Source organism: Glandiceps talaboti, chromosome 4 (genome assembly GCF_964340395.1).
Source record: "Glandiceps talaboti chromosome 4, keGlaTala1.1, whole genome shotgun sequence".
Lineage (NCBI taxonomy): Eukaryota > Metazoa > Hemichordata > Enteropneusta > Spengelidae > Glandiceps > Glandiceps talaboti.
Genome location: NC_135552.1, coordinates 14,540,938 through 14,568,190, shown reverse-complemented (window position 1 = coordinate 14,568,190; position 27,253 = coordinate 14,540,938). Strand labels below are relative to the sequence as shown.

General features: G+C 34.9%; 2 protein-coding genes and 1 long non-coding RNA gene across 3 annotated transcripts; 2 read left to right on the top strand and 1 right to left on the bottom strand.

The window, feature by feature from the left end:
• The first annotated feature begins 1,366 nt into the window (after positions 1-1,366).
• LOC144434208 (uncharacterized) lies at positions 1,367-4,810 on the top strand. The gene is made up of 6 exons (XM_078122662.1): positions 1,367-1,432; positions 1,892-2,018; positions 2,525-2,737; positions 3,157-3,325; positions 4,138-4,317; positions 4,579-4,810. The coding sequence occupies exons 1-6, from the start codon at positions 1,367-1,369 to the stop codon at positions 4,808-4,810; spliced, it is 987 nt and encodes a 328-aa protein (XP_077978788.1).
• Positions 4,811-5,906: 1,096 nt separating this feature from the next.
• Positions 5,907-7,650, top strand: LOC144433521 (uncharacterized). Its single transcript, XR_013480788.1, has 3 exons — positions 5,907-5,965; positions 6,555-6,605; positions 7,235-7,650. It is a non-coding gene; the product is annotated as an uncharacterized LOC144433521 (long non-coding RNA).
• A 460-nt stretch (positions 7,651-8,110) lies between these two features.
• On the bottom strand, positions 8,111-22,803 carry LOC144433553 (glycine--tRNA ligase-like). Its single transcript, XM_078121872.1, has 16 exons — positions 22,526-22,803; positions 21,370-21,471; positions 20,073-20,175; positions 19,111-19,252; positions 18,332-18,420; positions 17,189-17,411; positions 15,843-15,992; positions 15,170-15,332; positions 14,166-14,330; positions 13,423-13,530; positions 12,819-12,964; positions 12,439-12,524; positions 11,713-11,822; positions 11,059-11,152; positions 9,593-9,780; positions 8,111-8,627 (listed from the first exon to the last, which is right to left on the bottom strand). The coding sequence occupies exons 1-16, from the start codon at positions 22,772-22,774 to the stop codon at positions 8,517-8,519; spliced, it is 2,229 nt and encodes a 742-aa protein (XP_077977998.1). The 5' UTR covers positions 22,775-22,803; the 3' UTR covers positions 8,111-8,516.
• Positions 22,804-27,253: the final 4,450 nt, after the last annotated feature.

The window sequence follows — 27,253 nt, the reverse complement described above, 5'->3', positions numbered from 1 at the left end:
CACTGACGTCATAGGTCGTTTAAAGGTCGATGTATTCTTGCGCGGCATTTGAATGTTTACAATTTTAAAAGCAACGTAGTTAATATTCTTTAATAATCATTTTATATATTTATGGAAGGTTGTTTGGCTTTGAACACGAGGTCATTCTACATGCTATGCCATGTGTAAAAGTAAAATCATATTGAAAAAAAGAATAAAAATAGTAAAAAAATAGTCCCCGTTGCAGATAATATACCTTTAATAAGTACATTTTCCCTTTTCCAAACAATTGTAGGTTATGAAAAGCGTGTATTGCCCAAATTATGTGTCGTTCGTTTAAAGTTTATTTCGAAATATGTGTCAAAACTAGAGTTATATCATTCATATGATATCTGATGTGGTGGCCAAAAAAAGTTCATATACATTAGTTTCATGACAGGACAATATTGAGCATAATTGTGTGTTTTGTTGTGTGTCTACCCTAGGTGTATTACTCAAAGGTGGACGATATCTATTTCAATGTAAGGCTATATCTGAGGACGGTTCTGTTGGTCTGGCTAACACACAACTTACCGTTCACAACGGAGTCAAGTCATGTCGATTTCTTCTCTCTGACTACACGGAGTTAGAACCGGTATGTACTGTAAAAGATGTATAGTGTTGTATCTTTTATTTGGCACACAAAACTCACATATGAATAATACATGATTCGTGGCCAAAGTATATAATATAATATGATATAATATAATATAATATGATATGATATGATATGATATGATATGATATGATATGATATGATATGATATGATATGATATGATATAATATAATATAATATAATATAATATAATATAATATAATGTAATGTAATGTAATGTAATGTAATGTAATGTAATGTCATGTCATGTCATGTCATGTCATGTCATGTCATGTAATGTATATCTATATTCTATATATGTATATGCATATATATATATATATATATATATATATATATATATATATATATATATATATATATATATATATATTTGAAAAGAATTTCCTGTTACTGTTTTTGAACTGTGAATTTGTTTTGCTAGTGTTTATTCTTATTTGGCTTACCATACTCTGAAGGTATAGTTTAGTAATAAAGTTCATTAAGAAGCTACCCCTGTTATCACAACACTTGATTGGTAAATATAATTAATTATGTAAATTAGTTAGTAAAATGTTGCTTTCATTAAAATGCTGTAGTGTGTTTCTTTCTTATAGGTGGAATACGTAATTAAGGATTGTGTAGCTGATGAGAATTCCTACCCATTGACATATCAAATATTCCGTAGGGGGTCTACTGACGAAGAAATACAAATCGTTTCAGAAGTATCGGCGTATCCTCGATTTTCTGGGATGGGTCCACCATTATCTAATTCGAAGTCAGATGCCGAGTCTGCTGACTGTGTATTCATTTGTCGGGTAAGAGACCTTGAGGTGGACGGACGCCTATAATCTGACATACTATCAGTAACTGAGCACTTATAGTAAGGCTTAACAAGACCTAATAGGCAAAGCCCTACCTCGCACTATATAATGATAGATACGGCCTAAAAATATTGTTTGGTTCCGGTTACCAGACCCCACCTAGTTTTTCACTGCCAACCCTAAACTTGTTACTGTTTATAACAAATTTAAAAATAACACAGTAGACAACATGATTTATTTTCATTTGGTCCTACATTTGAAAGTGATCTTTCCTTTCAAAACATTACGCTTGTTAACATGGTTAACTTGCATGTCCACCCACATCCCTGTTATTTGGGAAAGGCTGTTTGTGTCAATGTTTTGTACTATGGCGACTGTCAAGTAAATACTATCATGTATTACGACTTCCAGATTTGCTAAAACTGTAAATTCTACATTTTTTATGACTGTTAGGTTTGTGACCGTTTCCAAGACTGTGGTGAAATCAGTGTATCCGTTCAAGTGTTTAAAAAGACAGAATTCACTGTTGAAGAAGAACGTCAGTTTATTCTGAGCTATGTAGATCGGGAAATGGACAAAGGTGAGAGGAAATAAACACAAGATCACAATAGTAACTGAATTATAGAATTTTGTAAATTAACGTCCATACAGGACACGTAGAGAATAGTGAATAAGTTTATTTAATTCAATGTTATCACTTCACTGTATTCTTGAATAGCCATATGTATGTATGTATGTACATGTATGTATGTATGTATGTATGTATGTATGTATGTATGTATGTATGTATGTATGTATGTATGTATGTATGTATGTATGTGTGTGTATGTGTGTATGTATGTATGTATGTGTGTATGTATGTATGTATGTATGTATGTATGTATGTGTGTATGTATGTATGTATGTATGTATGTATGTATGTATGTATGTATGTATGTATGTATGTATGCAATATCATTATTTTGATATCTTTATACACTACACTGTACATACATACATACATACATACATACATACATACATACATACATACATACATACATACATACACTCATCAACCGAGTAAACACAATTCACTATTTACAGGAAACTATCTGGAAAGTTTGGTCAACTACAATATGTTACTACAGAAAATTAAAGAATTGGACCAAGATGCTGTATCAAAACGGACAGCAAAACAATTTGAAATAGCACAAAAAATAGCTGAAAATAACAATGCACTCAGTCCCGATGATTTGGAATTATTGATTGATCAGATTATGCAAATCGATGTAGTAGAGATGGAGGTCATTGACCAAAGTAAGTCAAATGTTATACAGTACTAGTATCTCATTTTTTGTATTGTTTGATGGTCTAAGACAGTATATACAGCTCAGACACTTGTAATGACAATTCACTTGTCACACATTTTAATATCTTCCCCATTTCCATATACTCACTCACTCACTCACTCACTCACTCACTCACTCCACCCACCCACCCACCCACCCACCCATCTACAAATATCGGTATGTTCTATTCTGAATGCAAATATCGCACACATAAATACATTTGAAAAGTTTACTTAGAACATGACATTGCATACTGAATTCATTCTGGGCCACAAGTTATAAGTTTGTTTCTCCCAATAGAGATGAATTAGAATTTAGTGATGATTAAAATACATTGTTGAACTGATCAAGTCCTATTCGTTTTTATGTGTACCAATTGTCTTCCAGGTGAGTTTGTGGATATACTTTGGTCTATATCAGAACGATTCCTTTCCTTTATGCAAGATGAAGTTGACCATGTCTCACAAGTTAGTATTTCTAGAATTGTAGAAAAAGCTAATCAGATTGCTGGCGGTCTAAGATCTGAGCAATACAGTGACATCATAGACAGGACAAGGTAAGAGTTATAATCACAGAGTGATTCGGTCGGTACAAAACACAGGGTACAGGCCAGGTACATACAGTCCAGGCAACCTGACAACGATTCGAAAATCTACAAATATAATGACGGATTCACATCTTTGGATCTGAATGTGAATAAAAAAAAAAATATTCAGTCGATACCTGCCCTGGCCTGGCCTGGCCTGTACCTGGCCTGTACCTGCGTTTTGTACCGACCGTATAGCGATTTGCTGTATCATTACTATCAGGTACGCTGTGCTCATTTTATCTGGACGTTTTTACGTATGACAGTTTGAAAGCTAACCGTGGTTTTGAGTCTCAAGATTTCTCGAGAAAACTTGAAGCCAAGATTTTCACTTTCAGCTTTTAGATTGAAATAAGCGAAAATGATCTGTTTTGTGTAAATATTTTAATAAGCAGACAAACTCTGGTGTTTATGCCCTAGAAAAAAGCTCCGGGTAACGTACTACAGCAAAGGAACAGAAATCAGTTTAAACTTTTTATTTCCAAGGTTGTCTGTAGTTGCTTAACAACCACTGATACGGGTATAAGTATAAATACTCAGCAAATCAGTAATGTCGGACAGTCCATTAGACAAGGTTCACATGAATATCGAATGTGAACGTAAGATTTGAAAACATAATTTGTGTGAAGTGGTTGTAATGTATGATAGGAAGATCCTGTAGTAACCTAACATGGGCATGGGGCTACAATTGAATAGCCCAGTATCTGGAATTGCATCCCATACTATATTAGGCTATCTGTTCAATAACCCACATTATCTTGTCATATTCTATTCATACGCAGGGACACAATAATGGACATGGTGGTCATGAGAACTAGAAGACTATTGTTTGGTCAAATGTTTGAAATAAAGACAGAAGATATGACAATTACAGTTAAGAAAGATACTCTGAATGGAGTGTTTCATTCTAGATCAACGGCAGGACCAGCCATTATCCAATTTGGTAGTGAACTTGAACAACAGTAAGTTAGTGTTAAAAGAGATAATACCTTTAATAATTTGTTTTCTTAGTATAAGTCTATGAAAGACAGTAAATTAAAGGTGAATATTCATATATACTAACAAATTCACTTACTGGGATAAATTTCTGTATTGGATCTACATGGATATGATCCTGTCAAAGATTCGTCCACAGCCGCTCTCTTCAATTAGACAAGGTTCTCTATGTGATAAATAGACCAGGTTTTGTATTTTATAGACCAGGTTTTCTGTTTAATATACAGGGTTCTCTATTCGATAGACCATGTTCTCTATACTATAGACAAAATTCTCTATTTGATAGCCAATGTTCTCAATATGATAGACTCACTGGATTCGCTATTTAATAAACCAGGTCCTCCATTTCATAGAAAGGTTCTCTATATAATAGATCAGGTTCTCTGTATGATAGACAAGGATCTCTACTTGATAGACAAATCTAGTTTCTCTATTTATTTCTACCAGAAAGAAGCTTAGAAATTGGTCTGGTAGTCCAACGTGTTACTGAATTGTTGTCATTTCAGATACAGTGCTGTCTGGAATTGTACACAGAGTGCCGGATCAATGTGTTCCGGTGTTAGTATTCGTATTCTTCACTATGATTCTGATGCCGAGTTTCAAGTTAATGATGACATCATCAAACTATCAGACATCATCGATATATCACTTGCCAACCCAAAGTCTGGTAAGACCAATTTTCTGAGCAGAGTGGGCAGTAGTTTTATAGTAATGGAAGTCAATAGTTTCTGATTGTAAATAAAAAATAGCAGAATTTGTAACGATTATCTGACACTTTTGTGAAATTTCCCTCATGTTTGTTATCAGATAATTAAGGGATTTATACTAATAAAACTGCATACTGAAATGTGCCTAAACAGGTAGGTAATCACGGGCATAACTCTTACATTTAAAAAAAAATCGCCTGCCCTTAATATTTTGTGGAACAGAGCCCTCTCTGGCAAGAATAAACAAGTGTCTGGACTGTCGACATCATCTACAGTCATGGTGGTAGTGGCAACACTTGTTCGTGAACAGAGCAATCCCTTTCATGATGGAAGTTATTCAAGTAGGGGCCAGAGAACATGCCAATTGTTTAGAGAAGCTGGGAAAGGGCTTGTTACCAGGAATCCAATGAAAAGAAGATAGAGAGGAGGAATAGGAGAGGTAGAAAAACATTGACCGACCAACCGACCGACCGACACATAGTTTCCATGAAAAAAATATGAAACACATATCCTGTTCCTTTTTGTATAGTGTTTTATATCATGGAGAACTCAGAGTCTGTTCCTATGACAACTAGTAGACTTTGAGAGTATTTTTAAAACTTTTTGTTGTCATTTGAGATAACTATATATTGTTGGTCCATTTTGTCATCAGATGATATCTTGGCGATAACAAACCTGACAGTTCCAGTAACAATTACATTCCCTATACTGGAACCCAATGTTGATCTACAGCAGGCTTACTGCCATTATTGGAATGAAGACTACCAAGACTGGACTACAGGTGGTATTGATACAGTTGTTAGCATTGACAGTGCAACCATCAATTGTCTAACTTCTCATCTCTCTGCATTTACTGTATTGAGTGTATCACTGAGTACGCCACCACCACAGTTCAATTCAACACCAGGTATGACATATGTTTTATACTCAATATGTACACAGACTAACAACTATTAGATGAATAATAGATATCCATGACTATTTATCAGAAGGTAATAAGCCTTTAGCAATCATGAATATTTATTGTTCATCTAATACATATTCACTTCTGATAACTCCTATGAGGCAACACTGGACTGGATCACTGCTATTAAGGACACTCACATATTATTAACAATGACTTTGAAGCAATATTCAATTTTGTGATTCTTGGCAATTGCTCAAAATTTATGAAGTGTTAAAGAATGAAATGACTGTCCACAAATTAACCCTTACCCTAACCAATTAATTAATTAATTAATTTTCATAAAGTAGGCAAATTAATGATTAATGAGTTCATCCATAGCATGAAATGTACAGTAACGTCTGCTATCAACATTCCTTCATGTTACCAATTCAACACACATGGCAAACACTGTAAAACTATTTAAATCTTTCCACTTACACAGTAGCCTAGAAATTTGGCTATCTGACTTGACATGCTGGCTTGAAAACAAAATTTTCAAGCCAGATACCCAAATCTGTTTTACTTAAAACTTCTGTTTTTTTGTCAATAGTTGTATCCACACAGAGCAGTAGGCACAGCAAAGTTGGCTATCATATGCAATGTAAGTATACATCTACTAAATATACAATGTAATTACTGTAGTAGCAAATGGCATTTCTATTGTGTACAGAATATAAAAACATTACATGTACTCATTTGTTGGTCCTTGACGAGCAAATTATTCTGAGATTTGAATTCACTCTTCAACTAGTTAATTCTGTTTCACAGTATTAAGGGGAGTAACTGTTGTGCTTTACGTCATTGTGGTGGGTGGCAAACGGAATTCCATTTACCTGTGTCAATTAACAATGGACTAGTGTAAAGTGAAATGAACAGCATAATTATATCAAGTAAATGTAGAAGTCTAGAAGAAACAATATCAAGGACATCAGATGGGGGTTTGGTGGTGAGATGTTGAAAAGTAGGAAGATCCCAAATTTTCACAATTCTAATTGTCACTAACAGGGGTGTGTACTTTTGCTAGAGGTTGACACATTCTCTTGTGCGCTACTTACACACGTGTAGCATTTGGCACAGAAGTCATTGTTGACAAAATCAAATGATTGGTATTTTTATGATGCACCTACATTGTAGGTGGTGAAATTCAATTTCAGGTAACTTAGAATGATGACATCGAACCCATACATACTTACACATGCACATGGTAATATTTTCTTTTAATTTGCCTAGATGACAAGGATAACACACCAATCCTGGTATCCAGTGTCTTAGCACTACTTTATGTAGTTGTTATATTTACCTTTGGCAGTATCAGAATACTTCAATACATGTCTGTACACAACATCCTGTTATCAGCTGACAATATACCAACTTCAAAGTACAGCTACACGCCACTTCACTGACCACATCCCTCTTTTTCGACTCATATAGACTATTGACTCTAGATTTATGTTATTACCGGTATGTAGGTGTTTTGACCCCCTCTTTGAATGCATGTACAAACTTCGACTACATATTTTGGACAAGGTACTTTCCAAGTTGCCAATTTTCACATTTTTTCCAAGAGTTTTTAGAGAATGTAGTTTCCAGATTGCTGATTTCAAAGTTTCCTCAAGACTGTTGATTCCTATTTTCTGGCTCAAATGTAGACATTTACTGTTAGTTTTGGGCTCAAATATTGACTTGTCAGTTTTTGAATTTTTTTAGCATTTGTTTTTTTTTTGGTCTTGTTGTTTTATTAACTTGTACATGTGTTCTCAGATTTATCAAGAAAGGTGTAGATAGTGGCAATATTTATGGACAGTGAGTTTACTGATGTACATACACCATAGTTCACTCCAGGCACTGGAGATATTCTTTATTTTCCATCTACACTGCACTCCCTTTGTTGACAGTTTGCTTTTGGACAATTTACATAGTGGCGTCTGTATGTAGCCATTCTCAGTTTTTCTTTATTTATGGACCTGGGCAAGCAATAAATAAAATGACGTACACAAATGTGTAACATGTGATTTTCATTCATTTAGCACTTGCCAGTAAAGCTTCTTTATACATATCAAGTCAAAATAAACCATACATACACATATTAGATGGTTCTAACATCCATTTATTTCTATCATTAAATGTACGATAGTAAAGAAATAATAGATTTAGTCTATGTGTGATGAAATAGGCTGACTGGAATACTGTGTTGACCTCTTCAAACTTCTAAGGGCACAGGATTCTCACATGTTTTTATAGTGCAAAAAATGGTATGTGAATTTGCCTACAAGTTTTACGTGAGTTTCAACACAACAGAGACACAAGTTGGTCCATAGATGAATTGGTTGAGAAGCAAGCCGTGCAAAGAGTCCAGTATTCGATAATAATAGTGAATGGTCTAATCCGATTTCACTCATAATTCATAATTATATCATCCACTCAGACTTAATATTTCATGTTCCTATGATGACATAATTTTTGCTTAAAATCGATGATTAATATATGGATATCATTATTTGACAAATATTTCTTATTTGGACGCAGACTCTTGGCCTTCAAATTTGGGGTATCTCTGTGAAACTTCCTTCCATGTTGTCTGAGCAGTGGACAAGTCATGAAGTACATCAGGAAGTTCACTCAACTGAAACAGAAACAGAGAAATTCTTTGAGTTAACTATTTACCACATATCATAGTAAAAATCTGTAATTTTACTTCGCTGTCACACAAACCGCTTCTAATGCTATTGACGGCAAACAATTAATTTAGCCACGCTCAAATGGTAGTTATCAGCATGCCAGTAGATATATACCTCTAATATATGCTATATGTAAATTATGTTGCTTAATTTAATAGTCAATATTAGATTGATGTACGTTATCACTCCCCATTGTGACCAATCACTTTGAGTGCATTTTTTTCAAACTAATCAGTCTGAGCATATGATTTTCATACTTCATTGATCGGATATAGCATCACAAGTGGTTAGTGACACAGCCAAGCAAAATCACACATCGTGACGTAAACAGTCTACAATGACAGATAAATTCATTTCTGAGCTAAGATATTATAATGAAAAAAGTCTTTTCGACATCACAGTAAAATATCTGGAAGAACTAAACTTTACATACTTCTGGTCAGACACTGTCACTTTCTAAATCTTGTAAAATGTATACATAGGTCTGTTTGTCATGAACATCTTCCAAAACACATAATAAAGTTTGATAATGGTAATGCAGAATGCACCTCACAAATAAACTCTTAAAACTTTTGCTGTTACTTTGTTCAAGAAAACTCCAACCTATTTTCAGTTAAAATCAACAAAAAAAATCTGGGGTCATCATAGAAACAGATATGATTAAAATGATATCAAAATGTCGTCATTTTAGAATCCAATATGGCTGCCGAATACTGTGTTAACTCTATATGGGAAAAATAAAAAGATAGATAATTTTCTTGAATGCAAGATCGTGTACCCCAAATTTCTTTTATTATTTCAAAATGACCAGGAACAAACTTTTATATGACAAAGTTTGGAAAGAATTGAAGAATTTTGATTTTCAGAAAAAATTGTCCCCAAGATGCATTCTACCTCAAGTAAGACTTACAGGTGCTCGTATCTGCTCCATACTGTCTCTTTCTCTAAGGGTTGCTGTATGGGGTTCCTTCAGACTGTCAAAGTCTATTGTTATACCAAACGGTATAGCGATTTCATCAGTTCTTGCATAGCGACGTCCAATGGAACCAGAGCTGTCATCTACTCGATGTGATACTCCAACTTTCAATAAATTTGAGGCTGAGAATAGTAAGTATTATCATAATGAGAACTAGGAAACTGTGATGATTGATTTCAGTTTGGTTATTGAAACAATAGTGTCAAACAGATCAAGATGGGGGTGGGGGTGGGGGTAAAAGTTGAAAAAAGATGCAATTACTCATTAAAGAAAGAATTTTGATTATAAAAGTTTTGTGAAAAAAAATGTTTATGCTGGTTAGATACCAGTTAGATAATATGTATGTACAGGACAATGGCATATGTGTGGGATATGCTTGCTTTCACTTTCAACATAGTTGGCCATATGGAAAGACAATACACATTATACCATGCACAACCCACATTAAACTAAAAAATATGGAATATTTACCCTAGTCATTCTATGTCACAACAATTGTCTATGTCACTGGTTCTGCTGTGTTTGAAATATTAGTCAAAGCATCAAAATTTTCATTACTTTCTTAAATTTTTCACTGATATTACTTGCGCTGGTATAATTATGTTATTCTCAAATATTTTTCTTCATTCAGCTGGAAAATACTCATAACCTAAGGGTTTTGTTACTACGAGTCACTTGACTCGTAGTGACACTGAACCCTTAGGTCACTCCTAATTTCTGCAGCTGAACGAAGAAAAAGATTGGAGAATAACATCTAAGTGTATAACATTGTTACATCAAAATAGATCAACATGACAAATTTGTCACAAAAAATAAATATAATTATAAAATTATACATGTAGGAATAAATTAGTATCCGGGTTTAAAACAGAACAATTCAGATGAACAAGAAAAGAACAATAGAACAGAAACAAATGACTCTGAATTGAAATGACAGCATCTACCTATTAGGTTATCATATTGTGATCACATGACCTCTACTGGGTTATCATATTGTGATCACATGACATCTATTGGGTTATCACATTGTGATCACATGACATCTATTGGGTTATCATATTGTGATCACATGACATCTATTGGGTTATCATATTGTGATCACATGACATCTATTGGGTTATCATATTGTGATCACATGACATCTATTGGGTTATCATATTGTGATCACATGACATCTATTGGGTTATCATATTGTGATCACATGACATCTATTGGGTTATCATATTGTGATCACATGACATCTATTGGGTTATCATATTGTGATCACATGACATCTATTGGGTTATCATATTGTGATCACATGACCTCTACTGGGTTATCATATTGTGATCACATGACATCTATTGTGATCACATGACATCTACTGGGTTATCATATTGTGATCATGAGACATATCTTACCTAGTTGCTGTACCAATGGTTTGAATTGTTCATTAGTACTCAATGGTAAGACAGAGCATTTCAGAGGTGACACAAGGGCTGGCAGTGTGAAGTACTGAAATATAGAACGATAGCTTTTGTTAGCATACATGTACCTAGAGGAATGGATACAACCAAAGTAGTATAAACCTGACATGTGATTGTTAATTAAGATGTACAACTATTTATATTGCACAACATTCACTGCAATAAATTATAGACTAGACAAGAGATTGAATTGTTTAAACCCTTTAAGCATTATGGGAATACCTATATAAATATTTGAAATTATTGTTATCTTACCATGTAAGCAGACAGACAAACAAACATTTCACTATGCAGAGACATACATACTATACAGACAAACACTTCACCATGCAGACAGACATAGACATTTTACCATGCAGACAGACATAGACAGACAGACAGAAACTTTACTGTGCAGACAGACACACAGAAAGACAAACACTTTACCATGTAGACAGACAATAACACAGACTTTGCCATGCAGAATAACACAGACACACTTTCCTCGTAAGACACAGACAAACACTTACAAAATCTCAACCATATAAAAAATTAATGATAAAGAAACATGTTTTTATTACAAACATTATAGAAACAGATAGTACTTACACCACGTTGGTCATCTCCATCCCTGACTGCATAGTTATGTTCTAATACTGAATACATGATACGTCCAATACCAAAGGAGGGTTCAATTACAGACGGTGTAATTTCTTCAACTGTGAATCATCAAATATGTCAATTGAGTTGAAATAGAAATAGTGTCAATTGCAGTGAAATAGAAATAGTGTCAATTGCAGTGAAATAGAAATAGTGTCAATTGCAGTGAAATAGAAATAGTGTCAATTGCAGTGAAATAGAAATAGTGTCAATTGCAGTGAAATAGAAAGTGTTAATTGCAGTGAAATAGAAATAGTGTCAATTGCAGTGAAACAGAAAATGTCAATTGCAGTGAAATAGAAATAGCGTCAATTGCAGTGAAATAGAAAGTGTGAATTACATTGCATTAGTGTCAAATGTGTTGAAATAGCTTCATTTCTGTTGAGATAGCATCAATTCCTTTAAAATATCATCAAAAGTTTTAAGTGCCTTGGAACACCATTGTGTTGAAAAAGTATTAATTGCATTGAAATAGTGTCTACTGTGTTGAAGTAGTATCAATTGTTTTCAAATACTATAAATTGCACTGAAATAGCACAAACTGTACTGAAATATCATCAACTGCACTGAAGCACATCTGCATGCTTGGATGCAAATATTTTATAGGGTTTGATAAATGGACCATCACGATGCCCAAATAGATTTGCACTTGATAACAGTAGAGTATATACTTACCATGTATCTTTTTTTCATACCGCTTCACACTGACCATTTCAGAAGTTATACAAAATGATTTACCATCAATTTTGTACGTTTTTTCTCTGCAATAGATCATGTTACAGTAGATCAGTACAGTTATGTGCTACATACATAACATTTGTATGATACACCATCTCTATCTATCAGTACATTTTATTGTGGTACTAGTTGCACCCCCACCCCCACCCACCTTTGATTGTGGTACTACCAGTAGTTAAGCCTTTTTCACCCATATCTGATTGTGGTACTAGTTGTACTAGTTGCACCTTTTTTCACCCCTCACTGATAGTAATACTAGTTGCACTGGTACATGTTACACACAGACACCAACAGAGGAAGGAATTATTGTACTCTACCCTTGTGATTTCAACGCCGATTCCAATTCTTCGACATCACATTCATTAAAATTGGAGAGGAATTCCATAACGATCTTTGCATCCTTTTTAAACGCCTTACCAATGGCTCCTTTCTGAGGTTGTGCTTCTGTCACCTCAATGACCTTGTGTGAAGATTAAGGAATGCTAGCCACGCAAAATAAAAATAATCATATATCTTGTTTTCCTATTAAATTGTACTTACAAAGCTACCATCACTTAAATTTCAACTCCATTTTTCCATTCCCTTTGACTTCAGTACACATGTCAACTTCTTCCAAGTATAAAGTGAATGTCTTGTTCTGGTACTGTACCTCATTACCAAATCTTAAAATTCAAAATCTTGAGAAAGTTACACTCATTGGCACAACACTAAACATCATATCCCTAAAAGTTATTGGACTAATCTGTTCAGCAATTTTTGAGTGTATGAACTATGAGAGCACATTTACATAACATTAGCCAATATGTAAATTATACCTAACAGATTGCAATGTACACAGGCTAATGGTACATGTATGTGAGTCAAATTTGTTGTCGCAAAAAGGTGAAAGGTGGTCATTAAATTAGGTATACAAAAGGATATTGGTTCAGGTAATTTCTTTTCTGCTACTAACGCTACTTTGGTAGCTTTGGTGTGCTGCTTCAAGTCATAACAAGATCTATCTGCACATCCAACACATTCTACCCAGCCCTGTAAAGAATGTAAAATATCAGATGGTGAATGTGGATCTATCTTTAAATCTACATCATTCAAGTACTGTAATTGGTCAAAGTACAGGTCTACAATGAGGGGAAACAACTGTGGACATGGCAACACATTTACAAATTAGCGATGAGAAGTGAGTGTTGATGGGAGGGGGATGCCAACAACTAAGTGTATTTGGTGGGAAATGAGAATGAACCCAGTGTATGCTAACAATTTGGGTGTGTTGATGAGAGGGGGGCATGCCAGTGATCGGTGTGAGTTTGTGGGAGTTTACAGGGGTGGCATGCTAAAGACCTTGATGTGTTGATGGAAGGGGAATGTTAACAATCTGTGTTGATGAAAGGGACTGATGTTGGCAATCTGGGTATGTTGATGGGCGGGGAATGTCAGTCTACTGGGTGTGTTGATGGGAGGGGCAGTTGCAAGCAATCAGACAGTAAACACATACAAAAGATTGGTACATGTATTGGCTTACTATTAATGAATTCTATGCAGACACTGAAATAATCCATCAATTTACAAATACATACACATTAAAGTAATATGTTCTGCCTTTGTTAGAAAGCCGAATACATGTTTAAAATTCTGTATAAACAAAGTATATGACATGATTTACTTACGTATGATGTCTTACATTCAGCATCCCAGCAATCACAGGCATAATGTGCCATTTCATTGTCTAAATGTTGACGAAATCGGAACTTGTCATGTTTGACACCAATCTTCATACAATACAGGTAGATACGAGCCATGAAGTAACCTAACACATTATTTGCTATGATTCCCTGTCAATGTAAGATAATTATAAAATACATATGATTACAATGTCTGTCTTCCATTATTACTCTGGTAATCAAGTCTTCGTTTACTAATATAGGTACAAACTAAATCTATTGTTCTTCAATGTGGTAGCTATTACACAAGTGGGCGACAGCGGTTCCCCGTTTGTGTGATTCTAATCACCCTGTGATCAAGATAGTGTAAACATTGGAAGTACTAAAACAGTACACTGTAAGTTATGGAACTTTAGTCATTAAAACTCATTGTCTGATGAAACACGGAAGATTCAAACACAAAACTGTTTATTTGTGTTCAAAGTGAGATAAAATATAATATTTCATGTGCGTGCAAGCTATAACTGTCAATATTTCAAGTGTGTGTAATTCACAAAAAAATAAATGTGTGAAATGTAAAAAACATAGTGCCACCTAATTGAAACTCTAGTCTTTCTGGTTTGGTAGTACTTGGTAATATAGTCAAATTTGATATAATTTGACTTCACTGACATAACATTGCTACAGTTGGACATTACAATATAGTTAGTTTGAAACGGTAAATTTGAAACAAATGCAACGTTTTGATCCGTCTACTGTGGACCTTGATCACACATATTATTCTACTAGTCCAGAGAGAGACATCAACGCTGAATAATAAAATCTGTGTGTTCAAGGCTGAAGTGGACGGATTGAAATGTCACATTCATTTCCAATTTATTATTCCAAAGTAAATATATTGTAGTGTCCCTGTTGATTCTTAAAACCTTGCATGAACAATATATTCATCATTGCTACAGTTGTTTGTTCATATAATCAATTTTGATATTAACTTAGGTTAACTGACATACCTTAGATACAGCATCTCCCAATTTCATTTGTTTACTTGGCTGTCCACTGAGCTGGCATTCAGCTGAATACAGGGCAACTTCTACATCAGCGACATCACCAAACTTAGGATGATTTTTATCATTTGGATCCACAAAATGTTCAATTTCAGCCATAGTAAACTCCCTACATGTGGTAAGAAAATATAGAATGTTGGTTCTCAATGACCTGAAGCATACTTCTATATAAATAGCTGCCAACACTTGAATCATGGTGTCTCTAGGTACATTGAGTGATTTACTATTTGACCAAAGGTAATGATCTGAGACGCAAGCTTAGAAGCTTGCCTGTGAATTCAACTTTTTGAATCACGCTCAAAAGTGTTAATTTTTACAACAAATATGGCCACTGGGCATGTCAAAGGTCACAAAATTAAGTGATGTGCATGTACCCTATCAGGTTCTATAACATTTGTGCCAGGTTTGGTTGAAATTGAATTGTGGGTGTCTGAGATTTGGCTGTCCATGGACAGATACAATGAGGGACAAATTTTCATTCCTATGTAGTCCCCCATGAGGTGATACTGATAGTGAAATCTAAGTAAATGGTAGTGATGGGTATACAGTTTGGATCTGACAGTGAAATTCATCAATACATCATGAGATTTGTTACTAAATTGACTTAAGAGTGACGTACCTGACTCGTAGCAGACCAGATCTTGGTGAGATTTCATTTCGGAATGAGTTGCCAATCTGTGCAGCAGCGAAAGGTAGTTTCCCTTGGTTGAATTCTAATAGTCGTTTAAAATTGACAAATATACCTTGAGCTGTTTCTGGTCGTAAAAATCTGAAAATAGCCAGTAACAGAATACTACAATTAAAATCACGAAACCTGAAATAAAATGACGTATGGCCCTGACAAAAATCTTACTAACAGTGCTACATTTTAACGTCTGGATCAAGAAAAATTTTACGAGTCAGTGATATTTGTTGAGCAAGATAATAAAATATAGCTATGTTAGTGAGACTTTTGACGCTCCTATAAACATCTAAACTACGTATATAACTAATCTGCTAAGTTAGTTGTAACTTGGTCAAAAACAACATTTTAGACAAATATAAACATTAAGATCTGACTATCTTGTGTGTTACAAGAGATGCTCCCATGAAATATCTTATTTGATATATGATTTTTTCAGAAATCATTTTTTATCCAATCTACAAATCTCTAGAATAAATTTTGAAAAGACAGCAATGTACTAAAACACTAAAGTATTCTTACCCTGGTATGTTACCAGTAGGTCCTATGGATGTACTAAACATCAAGTTCTGAACACTTAAGTATTCTTACCCTGGTATGCTACCAGTAGGTCCTATGGATGTACTATACATCAAGTTCTGAACACTAAAGTATTCTTACCCTGGTATGCTACCAGTAGGTCCTATGGATGTACTAAACATCAAGTTCTGAACACTTAAGTATTCTTACCTGGTATGCTACCAGTAGGTCCTATGGATGTACTAAACATCAAGTTCTGAACACTTAAGTATTCTTACCCTGGTATGCTACCAGTAGGTCCTATGGATGTACTAAACATCAAGTTCTGAACACTAAAGTATTCTTACCCTGGTATGCTACCAGTAGGTCCTATGGATGTACTAAACATCAAGTTCTGAACACTTAAGTATTCTTACCCTGGTATGCTACCAGTAGGTCCTATGGATGTACTAAACATCAAGTTCTGAACACTTAAGTATTCTTACCCTGGTATGCTACCAGTAGGTGCTATGGATGTACTAAACATCAAGTTCTGAACACTTAAGTATTCTTACCCTGGTATGTTACCAGTAGGTCCTATGGATGTACTAAACATCAAGTTCTGAACCCTTAAGTATTCTTACCCTGGTATGTTACCAGTAGGTCCTATGGATGTACTAAACATCAAGTTCTGAACACTTAAGTATTTTTTACCCTGGTATATTACCAGTAGGGCCTATGGATGTACTAAACATCAAGTTCTGAACACTTATAAGTATTCTTACCCTGGTATGCTACCAGTAGGTCCTATGGATGTACTAAACATCAAGTTGAACTCCATGGGGTCACTCAGGTCATTGCCAGTGGTAGGTGATTTCACCTCATAATCTTTGAACTTCTGTCCCAAGGTGTCCTTATCAAAATTATCCACCTCTCTGACCACTTTTTCATATTCTGCTTTCTTCTCTTCAGTTACTTTTTTATCTTTTAGTAGTTTTTCCATGTGTGCTGTAAACCCAAAATATCAAACTAATCAGTTCATTAGGGACATTCGCACAATGTTGCACAAGCTCAATTAATGAACTTCTTTCATTTAGGCCAAAACTGCCTCCCCCCATAATGAATGTTCACAAGTGCAACATCGACACTTTTATATGTGGGGTATAACCAAGGGGAAAATTGTAGCAATCAAATCACTATGATCAATACAATTTAAAAAACATGGTAAACACATTAAAATACAACCAAAACCTAGCACTGTATATCACATTAGAAGTAAATTTTAATCAACTTATCAGCATCTCAGTAGTAAATATAGATCATTTTAGCATTGAAGGTGTGACAGTTTTCAAAATTTGGTTAAAAGTGCAAAAATGAAGCTCAGCAATCACATCGATGACAGAACACACCCCCCCCCCCACCCCCACCCATGAACAAAGTTCGTTTATTGAGTTTGTATGACATTGTGCAATTGCCTCTTATGTAGGTTGAATTGAAAATACAAATTACCTGGTGAATTCACGTTGTTTGATAAAAATGTGGCGGTTGACAAAATGCATTGGTTTCATTCACTTTCACTTATCAGTATGGAGCTGGATTCGGCAACTTCCATTAAACATGCTGTTGAACCATTTCTATTTTTATCGTATGTCAATACAAGTGGTAGGCAATATGAAGTTCCCTTCCAAGGCCCATACGTCACTTCTGCCTAAGTTTAGATTGATGCAAACTCAACACTGATGAGTGAAAGTGAATGAAACTATCATATTTTATATTGTAAATTAATATCCCCCAACACAATAAATTCAAGGTACCCTCTCCCTTTAATTCATCATAGGAAATAAGTGTACTAAGTAAAAGATGGTACCTTTATCTATCTCTACAAGGAAAGAGTAAAAATTACATAAATATTGACATTTAACCCCTACCTTCTAGTAAGTGGTCAGCTCTAAAACATTCACCAGTCTTTTGATCTTTAACCATAAGATCTGCAAATCTCTCCACATGTCCAGAAGCTCTGTAAAAGAAAATGGGGCACTGACATTGAGACGGTGTGAATATTTAGTACACCAGACTGTACTGAAATTGAATGTTTACTGAAGTGGTTTGAACATTTATTACACCAGACTGTATTGATATGGAATGTTTACTGAAGTGGTTTGAATATTTAGTACACCAAACTTCAAATGGTGTTCATCTGCATGATTAAGAATAAGTTTACTATCAAAACTTAACCAAGGTTTGTAAAACTTATTTCCAATATATAAACCCTTGATCATTTCCAAAAGGTCTTCTGATAATATCACACTACGGTGTGTACTGTACAAAGTATTTCTTGATATACTGTTTGATGTTCACTGATAAGAACACAACTATTGTAGTTCGATTTGAAAGTATTTACAGTCAGTAAAAAAAAATGTATAACAAAGTCGCAGAAAGTATGTACAACTGGTTGCAGAAAACATGTATGATCGATCACAGATAGGAAATACAAATGATCACAGGTAGGAAATACGACCGAAGCTTTTTTGGACTTTGCACGAGTCAAACTTCTAAGTCATAGACAGTCTTTTAAGACATGATTAAGTGCCTGGAGTACAGAGATGTTCTGACATAAACTGTACCCCCATATTACACGGCATAAGCAGGCAGTGTCACTTTTAATAAGTTGACACCACAAGTGACAATTTTCTCTATAGTTACTCACTTCAGAACAGGTTCTGGTGTTAACATTGCACAGTCAACCTCCAGCATGCTTTCTTCAATGATGAAGTGTTTTCTCCAAAGATTCAACATATTAGTTTTCATGGCACATCCCATAGGACCAAAATCAAACAAGCCAGTAACACCTGTAGATTTAACAGAAGGCACAATTAGTACTGAATATAGGTGATGATTTCAATGATAAAATAAACAAAGATTAACCTACAACAAACATACAATGTACTTTAAAGTGACCATATGGATGAGGATTGGGTATTTATTTTGAATTTAAAAACAATTTTATCATGGCTTCCTACTTGAAAAATTAATATGAAACAACATCGACCAAGTCTGTGTTTGTAACTCATTACATTGCAAAAAACTCAAACAATGTGTAAAATGTTTGAATGTATAATAACAAACATTTGACATTTATTTATCTTTTGCCATTTATTGAGTTACAAACAAGGACTTAGCACATGTTGTTTCACATTGATTTTTCGAGTAGGAAGCCATGATAAAATTGTTTTATAAAATTCAAAATAAATATCCAATTCTCACCCATATGTGGATTAGAAAAAAGGACTAAAATTTTTGGCAGAGATATAGAAAAAGTTACTCCTGAATAGAACAATAATCCTATTTAATCCTAGTTACTCCACTGATAAGATAGTACTAATGCGAGAACCTGGGATTGAAACCTTGGCCTTTAACACTATCCATTGCAGATACAGTTCCAAATTATGGCATGAACCACTACACACACAGTAAGTTGTATACCACCAATATCCAGTAGTACGCGAGTACAAAAATGGAACTTGAAACTTTGACTAGTGTCATACTCCAATAGGCTTTTTTAAAGAGGTTCAAAGAATGGAACCATAAAAAAGTTTGACATATTAAACAAAAGAATGTTCACAAAGCAAAGGCATGTAAATTAATCAGTAGATATAAACAAATTTTTACCTCCATAAATTGCAAATGAATTATCATAAAAAAATCGCCTTTTCAACAAATCTTCCATTTTTGATCTGTCAAACTTCTCATCCTTTGATTGGAAAGCCAGTTCCTGTACACAATGGATAAATGTTACAAGAAAATGTTCAATAAATGTGTCTGACATACACATAGTTTATAAAACAGTGCATATTGTATACACAAATATGATAAAGCCAAATGGTTTGCATACCACACTGAAGACATTCGCATAAATCTGTTAAAAGTTACTAAGTGTGTTGAAACTAATCAGATTCAGTCATGGTAAATGTCCTGCTAACACTTTTGAAAGCAAACAATTTCATTCATGGATAATTTCTTGCTAAAACTGTTGGAACCAATCAAATTTAGTCATGGTAAATGTGTTGCTAGTTGTACCACCTCATGACAGTCCCATACATGGTGATAATTAAAACACATCGTAATTTATGGTAAATATTTCAATGAAAATGGGCAAGGAAAAGTTCACAGACAGGAACAACTTTTGAAATCAACTGACCATGGATTGGCAGAGAAGCATTAGTTTTGCATGCTGAGTATAAGGACTAATATGGGGTGGGGGGTTGGTGGGGGTGGGGGTTGGTGGGGTGGATGTAGTGTGTAACAATGCTGCCTGACAATAACGATGACACACTGGTGACGAAAACCTCCAAACTCGTCAAATCTACAGAATAACTTCATCCTACAAATAAATTACAACTAAAGCCCTGCATCAAATTACTTGGCTAATCCTAGCTGTCAACCTGAGTCCTCGGGTCTTCTTCAAGGATGTGAAGTCACATTGTTTATACATGAATGACTTTAAAATATTGTCCCAGACATCCAATGTAGTATTTTGGTGCAGTACAAAGTTTTAATTTATTTTGCAACTATTCATCTTTACAGATAACTGTGTTCATCATAACTTCATTATAGTGTACTTCCTCTCCAGCTAATGGACACTTTTAGGACAAACTTTACAGATATTTTGACAAATACAGACAATTCCCCCAAAAGTGTCCTGATAAATTCAAAAAAGTGGCATGGACACATATAACTATCAGTAATTTCACCTGTCTGACCAAGGATCTCCTGGGCATCAAGCCAGTGGCAGACAATCATGTTTATTAATGAGATCTCATTTATGAATATTCATAAACATTATCATTAATATTCATGACTAATAAGAAACAAAAGGGAAAACTTTCACATGTCGGCTACTTTCTTTGAGTCCCGGATGGGCCCATCCGGCTATGTCTGGCATGTAGTGTGTAAACTTGTAGCCTACCTTGTCTTCCAAAGCCTTCCTCCTGGCTTTTAACTCAACTACAGCTTTTTTAATATCATTTTCGGCAGCCTTATCTTCTTTCATTTTTCGAACCAAATTTCCCTGAAATACGAGATATAAAGTTTCAATTACTAAAATGTGGTATAAATCATCAGTGATAGCACAATTACTAGAACCAATCCGTTTTCTCTATCAATTATAAGGATCATACAACATATGCATTATCATCATTTAATTTAAAAACATGCTTTTCGCATAATTTACAACTAGAACTTATCAAGTGAAACTTTCCAAATAAAAAAAAATTGGAACTGAATCACAAATTTTCATCAACATTGTCAGGGGCATATGATGATGATGATGATGGAACATCAATGAAAATATGATCCCAGGGTCCATAATCAGTCTAACTGAAAACTGGGTACAGATCACCCCCCCCCCCCCTCCCTTTATGACTATGTGAGCCCTATCATCTGATGGGATAGAAAGATGTACCTGCATTGGTCAACCCACCATTGGCATCTATTCCTTCTATTAAACTATAGCAGAGTTAAGGTTAGTGTGATGGGATAGTTTTGGATTTTGACATTGTTGAAATTAAAAATGACATCATTTGGTATGGAAAGTTATCAACTTGGCACGATAATTAATCAATCATTATTATTACACACAACACATATTATGGGCAGAGAATGTAGTACATGTAACTGTTATGGTACAATTCAGAAGAAATATACTTTTTTTATAGCGCATGTGTGATTCTTTACTACTGGATGTTCAGGTAAGAACTCAGCTGTGTTGAACAAATTGTATTGAACATAATTACGGAAATATTAAAATTGCTACAAAATTCAATATCACATCTGAAACAATATAAATTCATATTTAATTATAATGCTTATAATTAGAATAATATGACAGAACTCAAAAGTAAAGGCAAACAAAAATTTAAATGCCAAACGCTCCATCTTTTAATAACAAAAACTAATTACTTTCACTATAAAAGACAACACTGTAGGAGTACTAAACGTCACTGCTCCTAGCAGTGAGACGTGTCGATGTTACCATCCCAAGAAGTGTACACAGCTTCTTGAGATGGTGACATCAAGACAAGTCTTAGGGCTACATTTCGACTATATAAGTTAACTTTACTTACTTGTTCCTGTACTGCCTGTCTGAGTGGGGCAAGTATTTCCTCCACGTTGGCTGGACTGTCTCCGGACATGATGACACTCGTAGGGTCGTATCCACGCTTTGCTTTCAACGATTTAAGCCTTTCTTGAGCCTTTCTAGAACCCCAATTTGAGGGTAACTTATATACTTTTATGGATGTACTGAAATATCTCCGCACAAATCCTGCCGTGACAGTGCAAAGAAAAACTGATGCAACACCGGCTATTACCATATGTTCGCCCAGCCTAAGTACTTATTCAAATCACACAGTCCACATGGACACTTTCCAATATGGCGGCTTATCCTCGTTCACAATGATGTATTCCACCTATCAATGCGCATAAGGTTAAGTCTAAAGGGATTTTGTAAAATTATTAACCCTTAACGGTAACGACAAGGTATAATGTCAATGAGAATGCTCCATTATATAAAAGTACTATTTTTGAAGAAGAGAAACGCTAAGAGAAATGAGAAATGCAAAATGTGTGTTATTTGAAACAAAAGCACTTTCGGCTTAGTTGATAGAGGGCAGCGTTTCCTCAACGCGACATGATGAAATTAGGGAATGAGCAAAATTAACAGGAGGTGGGTTGATAGGCAACTAAGAATATTTTTCCCATTGGGAAAATCAACTGTTATAACGTTGCTGCAAAACGGCCTGTAGTTTAATAATGATGATATGCCAACGGACACTTTCACCTCGTCACCAAAAGTGGTTTTGTTGTGCTGCTATTTGTGTATGTCAGATAGTATGAAACATATTTGTGACTGTGGGCCTATATGTCGACGGCTGTTTGGATATTACTGGAATTACAAGAAAAAACTCTGCAAAATCTTAGAAATGTCATAAAAAGCATTGTGATGTACACAATGATAATGAACTTGGCTAACATATGGCTGTAATGTTGAATAGGGTTGGGCCTAAGCACGTCAAAACAACTATGCATGACAAAGCATAACAATTAAAAAAAAAAAATAAAAAAAAATACAATACCAATAAATACAATGCAATGCAATGCAACACAACGCAGCTTAACGCAGCGCAGCACAGCACATCAGCACAGCTCAGCACAGCACAGCACAGCACGGCACAGCACAGCGCAGCGCAGCTTGTACAATATAATACAATGCAATGCAATGCAATGCAATGCAATGCAATGCAATGCAATACAATGCAATACAATACAATACAATACAATACAATACAATACAATACAATACAATACAATACAATACAATACAATATATGCGAGGTCTTTGAAGTAGTTCAACGTTTAGCATAAAAATAAAATGCATCTTGATAGAAAGTAGTAAGCCCGTATTCCGACCGCAAGGGGGCGAACTTCGCTATGTTTGGTTGGAGTGGAAACGGACGGACGAAACCTTTTGATTTCGAGTCGTTAGCAAGTCGAGTATGGCATGCTCCATGAACTTTAGAAGGCAATGGTGTCCTTCTCATGATTTCAAATTACCTTAGTCCTATTTCCAGAAAATATATGAAGTTTAAGTATTTGTTAAATGTATTATTCATTTTTTTAAATCTATTATGTATTATTTACAATTCGAATATCTCATCCTCTGAATACAAAAATCCAACATTCCATGTGGGTTTTACTTTCTATATATTGGTGAGTTTTCTATAAAACTATTTCCTCATACACTTATAACCATTTGTTAACTGAACTTCCTTGTTGACAATACGAGGCAATTACTTCCATAGTTGCCAAAATACTAGATAGTTTCAATTTGATTGCTCACTTCTTGTATACCGTGATTGTTGTACAAACTATGATAAAAATGACGTCACAGGGACAACACAATGAACTATTATATTAGACGTGTACTATGGCACGAATACGACGAGAGCTTCTATAAATAACTTTCACCCAACTATGTTGTTTAGTGATTATCGGTGGCTTCGAATCTCGTGACCAGAGATCGGCATATCTTGAAATTCGAAGCCATGATCATGAATATCCTTTAGACTACTAACTATATAAGGATAGGGACCAATATACAAATTTGATTTGTCCTTGGCACATATTTGTGATTTAGTTTTCTCTATCAAAGAATGACTAAAATGAAGATTTCAATTGTTCAAATATTATATGTGAGTTTCTTTATATATTATTGGTCAGAGGAACTGACAACTTGGCAACATTGTTGGTACGACTAGAAGACAGTCTTGGACCAAAGAACTCGCTGGAGGATATACAGATTGCTAAAGAGATAATTTGATATAGAAAGTTAAATAGATGTATATATATACATATATACATACATTGTAACAAGACGCTGTGTTTATGAGTTTTTACCAACCATTTCTTTCAGGGAATCACTCTCATTTGTGCTACAGATACATAGCATCACCTCTTACAATGTTCGATGCACCGTGTAGACTGTGGCCTATTGTATCACACGAAAGGGTAGAATCATCTCATACCACTTTGGGTCATCTGACTTTTGGTGGTCTTCAGAATAGTATTGACAAATTCTGCAACTACACAAAGAAATGGCACTTTACTGTTAATACAGACAAAATAAAAGTCATGATATTCAATACGTCAAATAGAGTCCTTACTAATAGTTTATTTTTCTAGGAAGGAAAAGACCAAAATATATTGCCAATTACTTTTATAATCCTCCACTGCGACATACATGTGTATTACTTCTGGAAGGGAACTTAGTAGATATATATTTTATGCTACCAAACTTAGAAAAGATGCTACTACAAACTCAGAGATATAAACTTTTCCCTACAGCCTATTGTGGGCCTGACTAATTTGTTATTTTCAAGTGATCCATTCATTTTTTTGTATATTTAGGGTTTGTACTTTTTGGTCGGTGGCCACCAGTACTGAATAAACGATTGATTGAATCACACTCACTTGGTTAGCTTAGGTACTCTCACTCAGGAATCGATGCTCATTGACCAACAAATGCTTGTAAATAGATTTGATTCACAGCTTAACAGAGAGATCAGCTCGGATCTCGGCAGACAGTAAAAGGATAGCTTTATGGAGGTAAGATTCTGAAGGACTTCCCACCTCCATGGAGAGAATAGAGAATCAGCTCTCACTATACATCCCTTAGATTCCCCTAGATTCCACTCCTAGATTCTACCCTTAGATTATTTCACTCCGAGATTCCATCCTTAGATTCCACTCTTAGATTCTACTCCTAGTACAGTAACAGCTAAAATGCAACATATATATAGTACAGAAACTCTACATACACAAAACATGTTACAATAATTCATATTCTACGCCTTCAGTCATTTCAAGACTGCTGATTGGGTTAAAGCTCACATCCGCTTATCTCTGACATGGAACTTATTAAAATTAATTTATTCTTTATCGAGGTGTTATGGACAGACAACTATGGAGAATAACCCGTCTCTTGTCTTTAGTCCTGCGTCAGCTCTTGAACTTGTATAGATTTACATGTAATTACAAAGAATAAATTATACTACTGGAGATCACTCCCTTTCTATTGCACTATAACAAAAGCTTTCTCAGGACATATGGTTAACCTTCGCCCTTCCCAATGTACTGTTACAGCTGTCTCAAGACTGAACATTTCTGTATTTGTAATTCTGCAAGTCAGTTAGCTATCTGATTATTATGTATGTAACAATATATATATATATATATATATATATATATATATATATATATATATATATATTATATTACTAGATAGGTCGATTACTATATATATATATATATATATATATATATATATATATATATATATAGATAGATAGATAGATAGATAGATAGATAGATAGATAGATAGATGGACAGACAGACAGACAGACAGACAGACAGACAGATCGACCAGCCGTACTTAGAGGCCGGTCATTTTAAGTTCCTGGGGGTGATGTTATGGGTTTCCTCAAATTGACCCCTCCAGTACAGTTTCGATGACCGAAGAAGTTGTGCACATGGCGCGTGCATATATACTAGTATGTAATTTATTAAAAGATAGGGAGGGTACGGGGTGTAATATCCCCTCCCACTTTAGAACATTTCGACAAACAGTTGTTTTGCGGCACCAAAATGACAAATTTACTCCCCAATTGGAATGTTGTTTTCCAAAATGATCCCAAAACTAAAAACACAAACCCACCCAGTTAAAAATGACCGGCCCCTCAGGGCCACTCCCCCCCCCCCCATACCCCGGTCCACTCCCTCAGGAATTTCAATTCTTTACTAGTAAATGTATTAGAGGAACCGTAATAAGAGATAATTACTGTTAGATCATCACCACTCAATGTTACATTTTCCATTAGAGCTCTGAGCTGTACGAAAGTTCCGACTGACAGTTCTAAGAACGCGGAGGAATACTGGTAGGCTTATACAGTAGATCGACGTGTCATTGGGCGGGTGTAAGACAGTTGACCTAGATAATTTTAAACCAGTAACGCACAAACTCACTGGTTATTTTTTTTTATAGATTAAATAGGGTTCCATATACAATAACTTTAAATCACTCTTCTCTACAAATCGTTAAAAAAACTTAACGGTTGGTATATTTTTTTGTGATTTCAGCATCTGACGTATCGCCCGGTAGGGACAGTACACGTGTGATTTGTTTACGTTTTGTAGCGTTTACTGTAAAAACGGAATTCAAGCCTGTACGGAAAGAGGCCGATTCCAGTAAATTTCGAAGCAAAGCCATGTAGAATGTATGGTGTGATCTCTGAGTA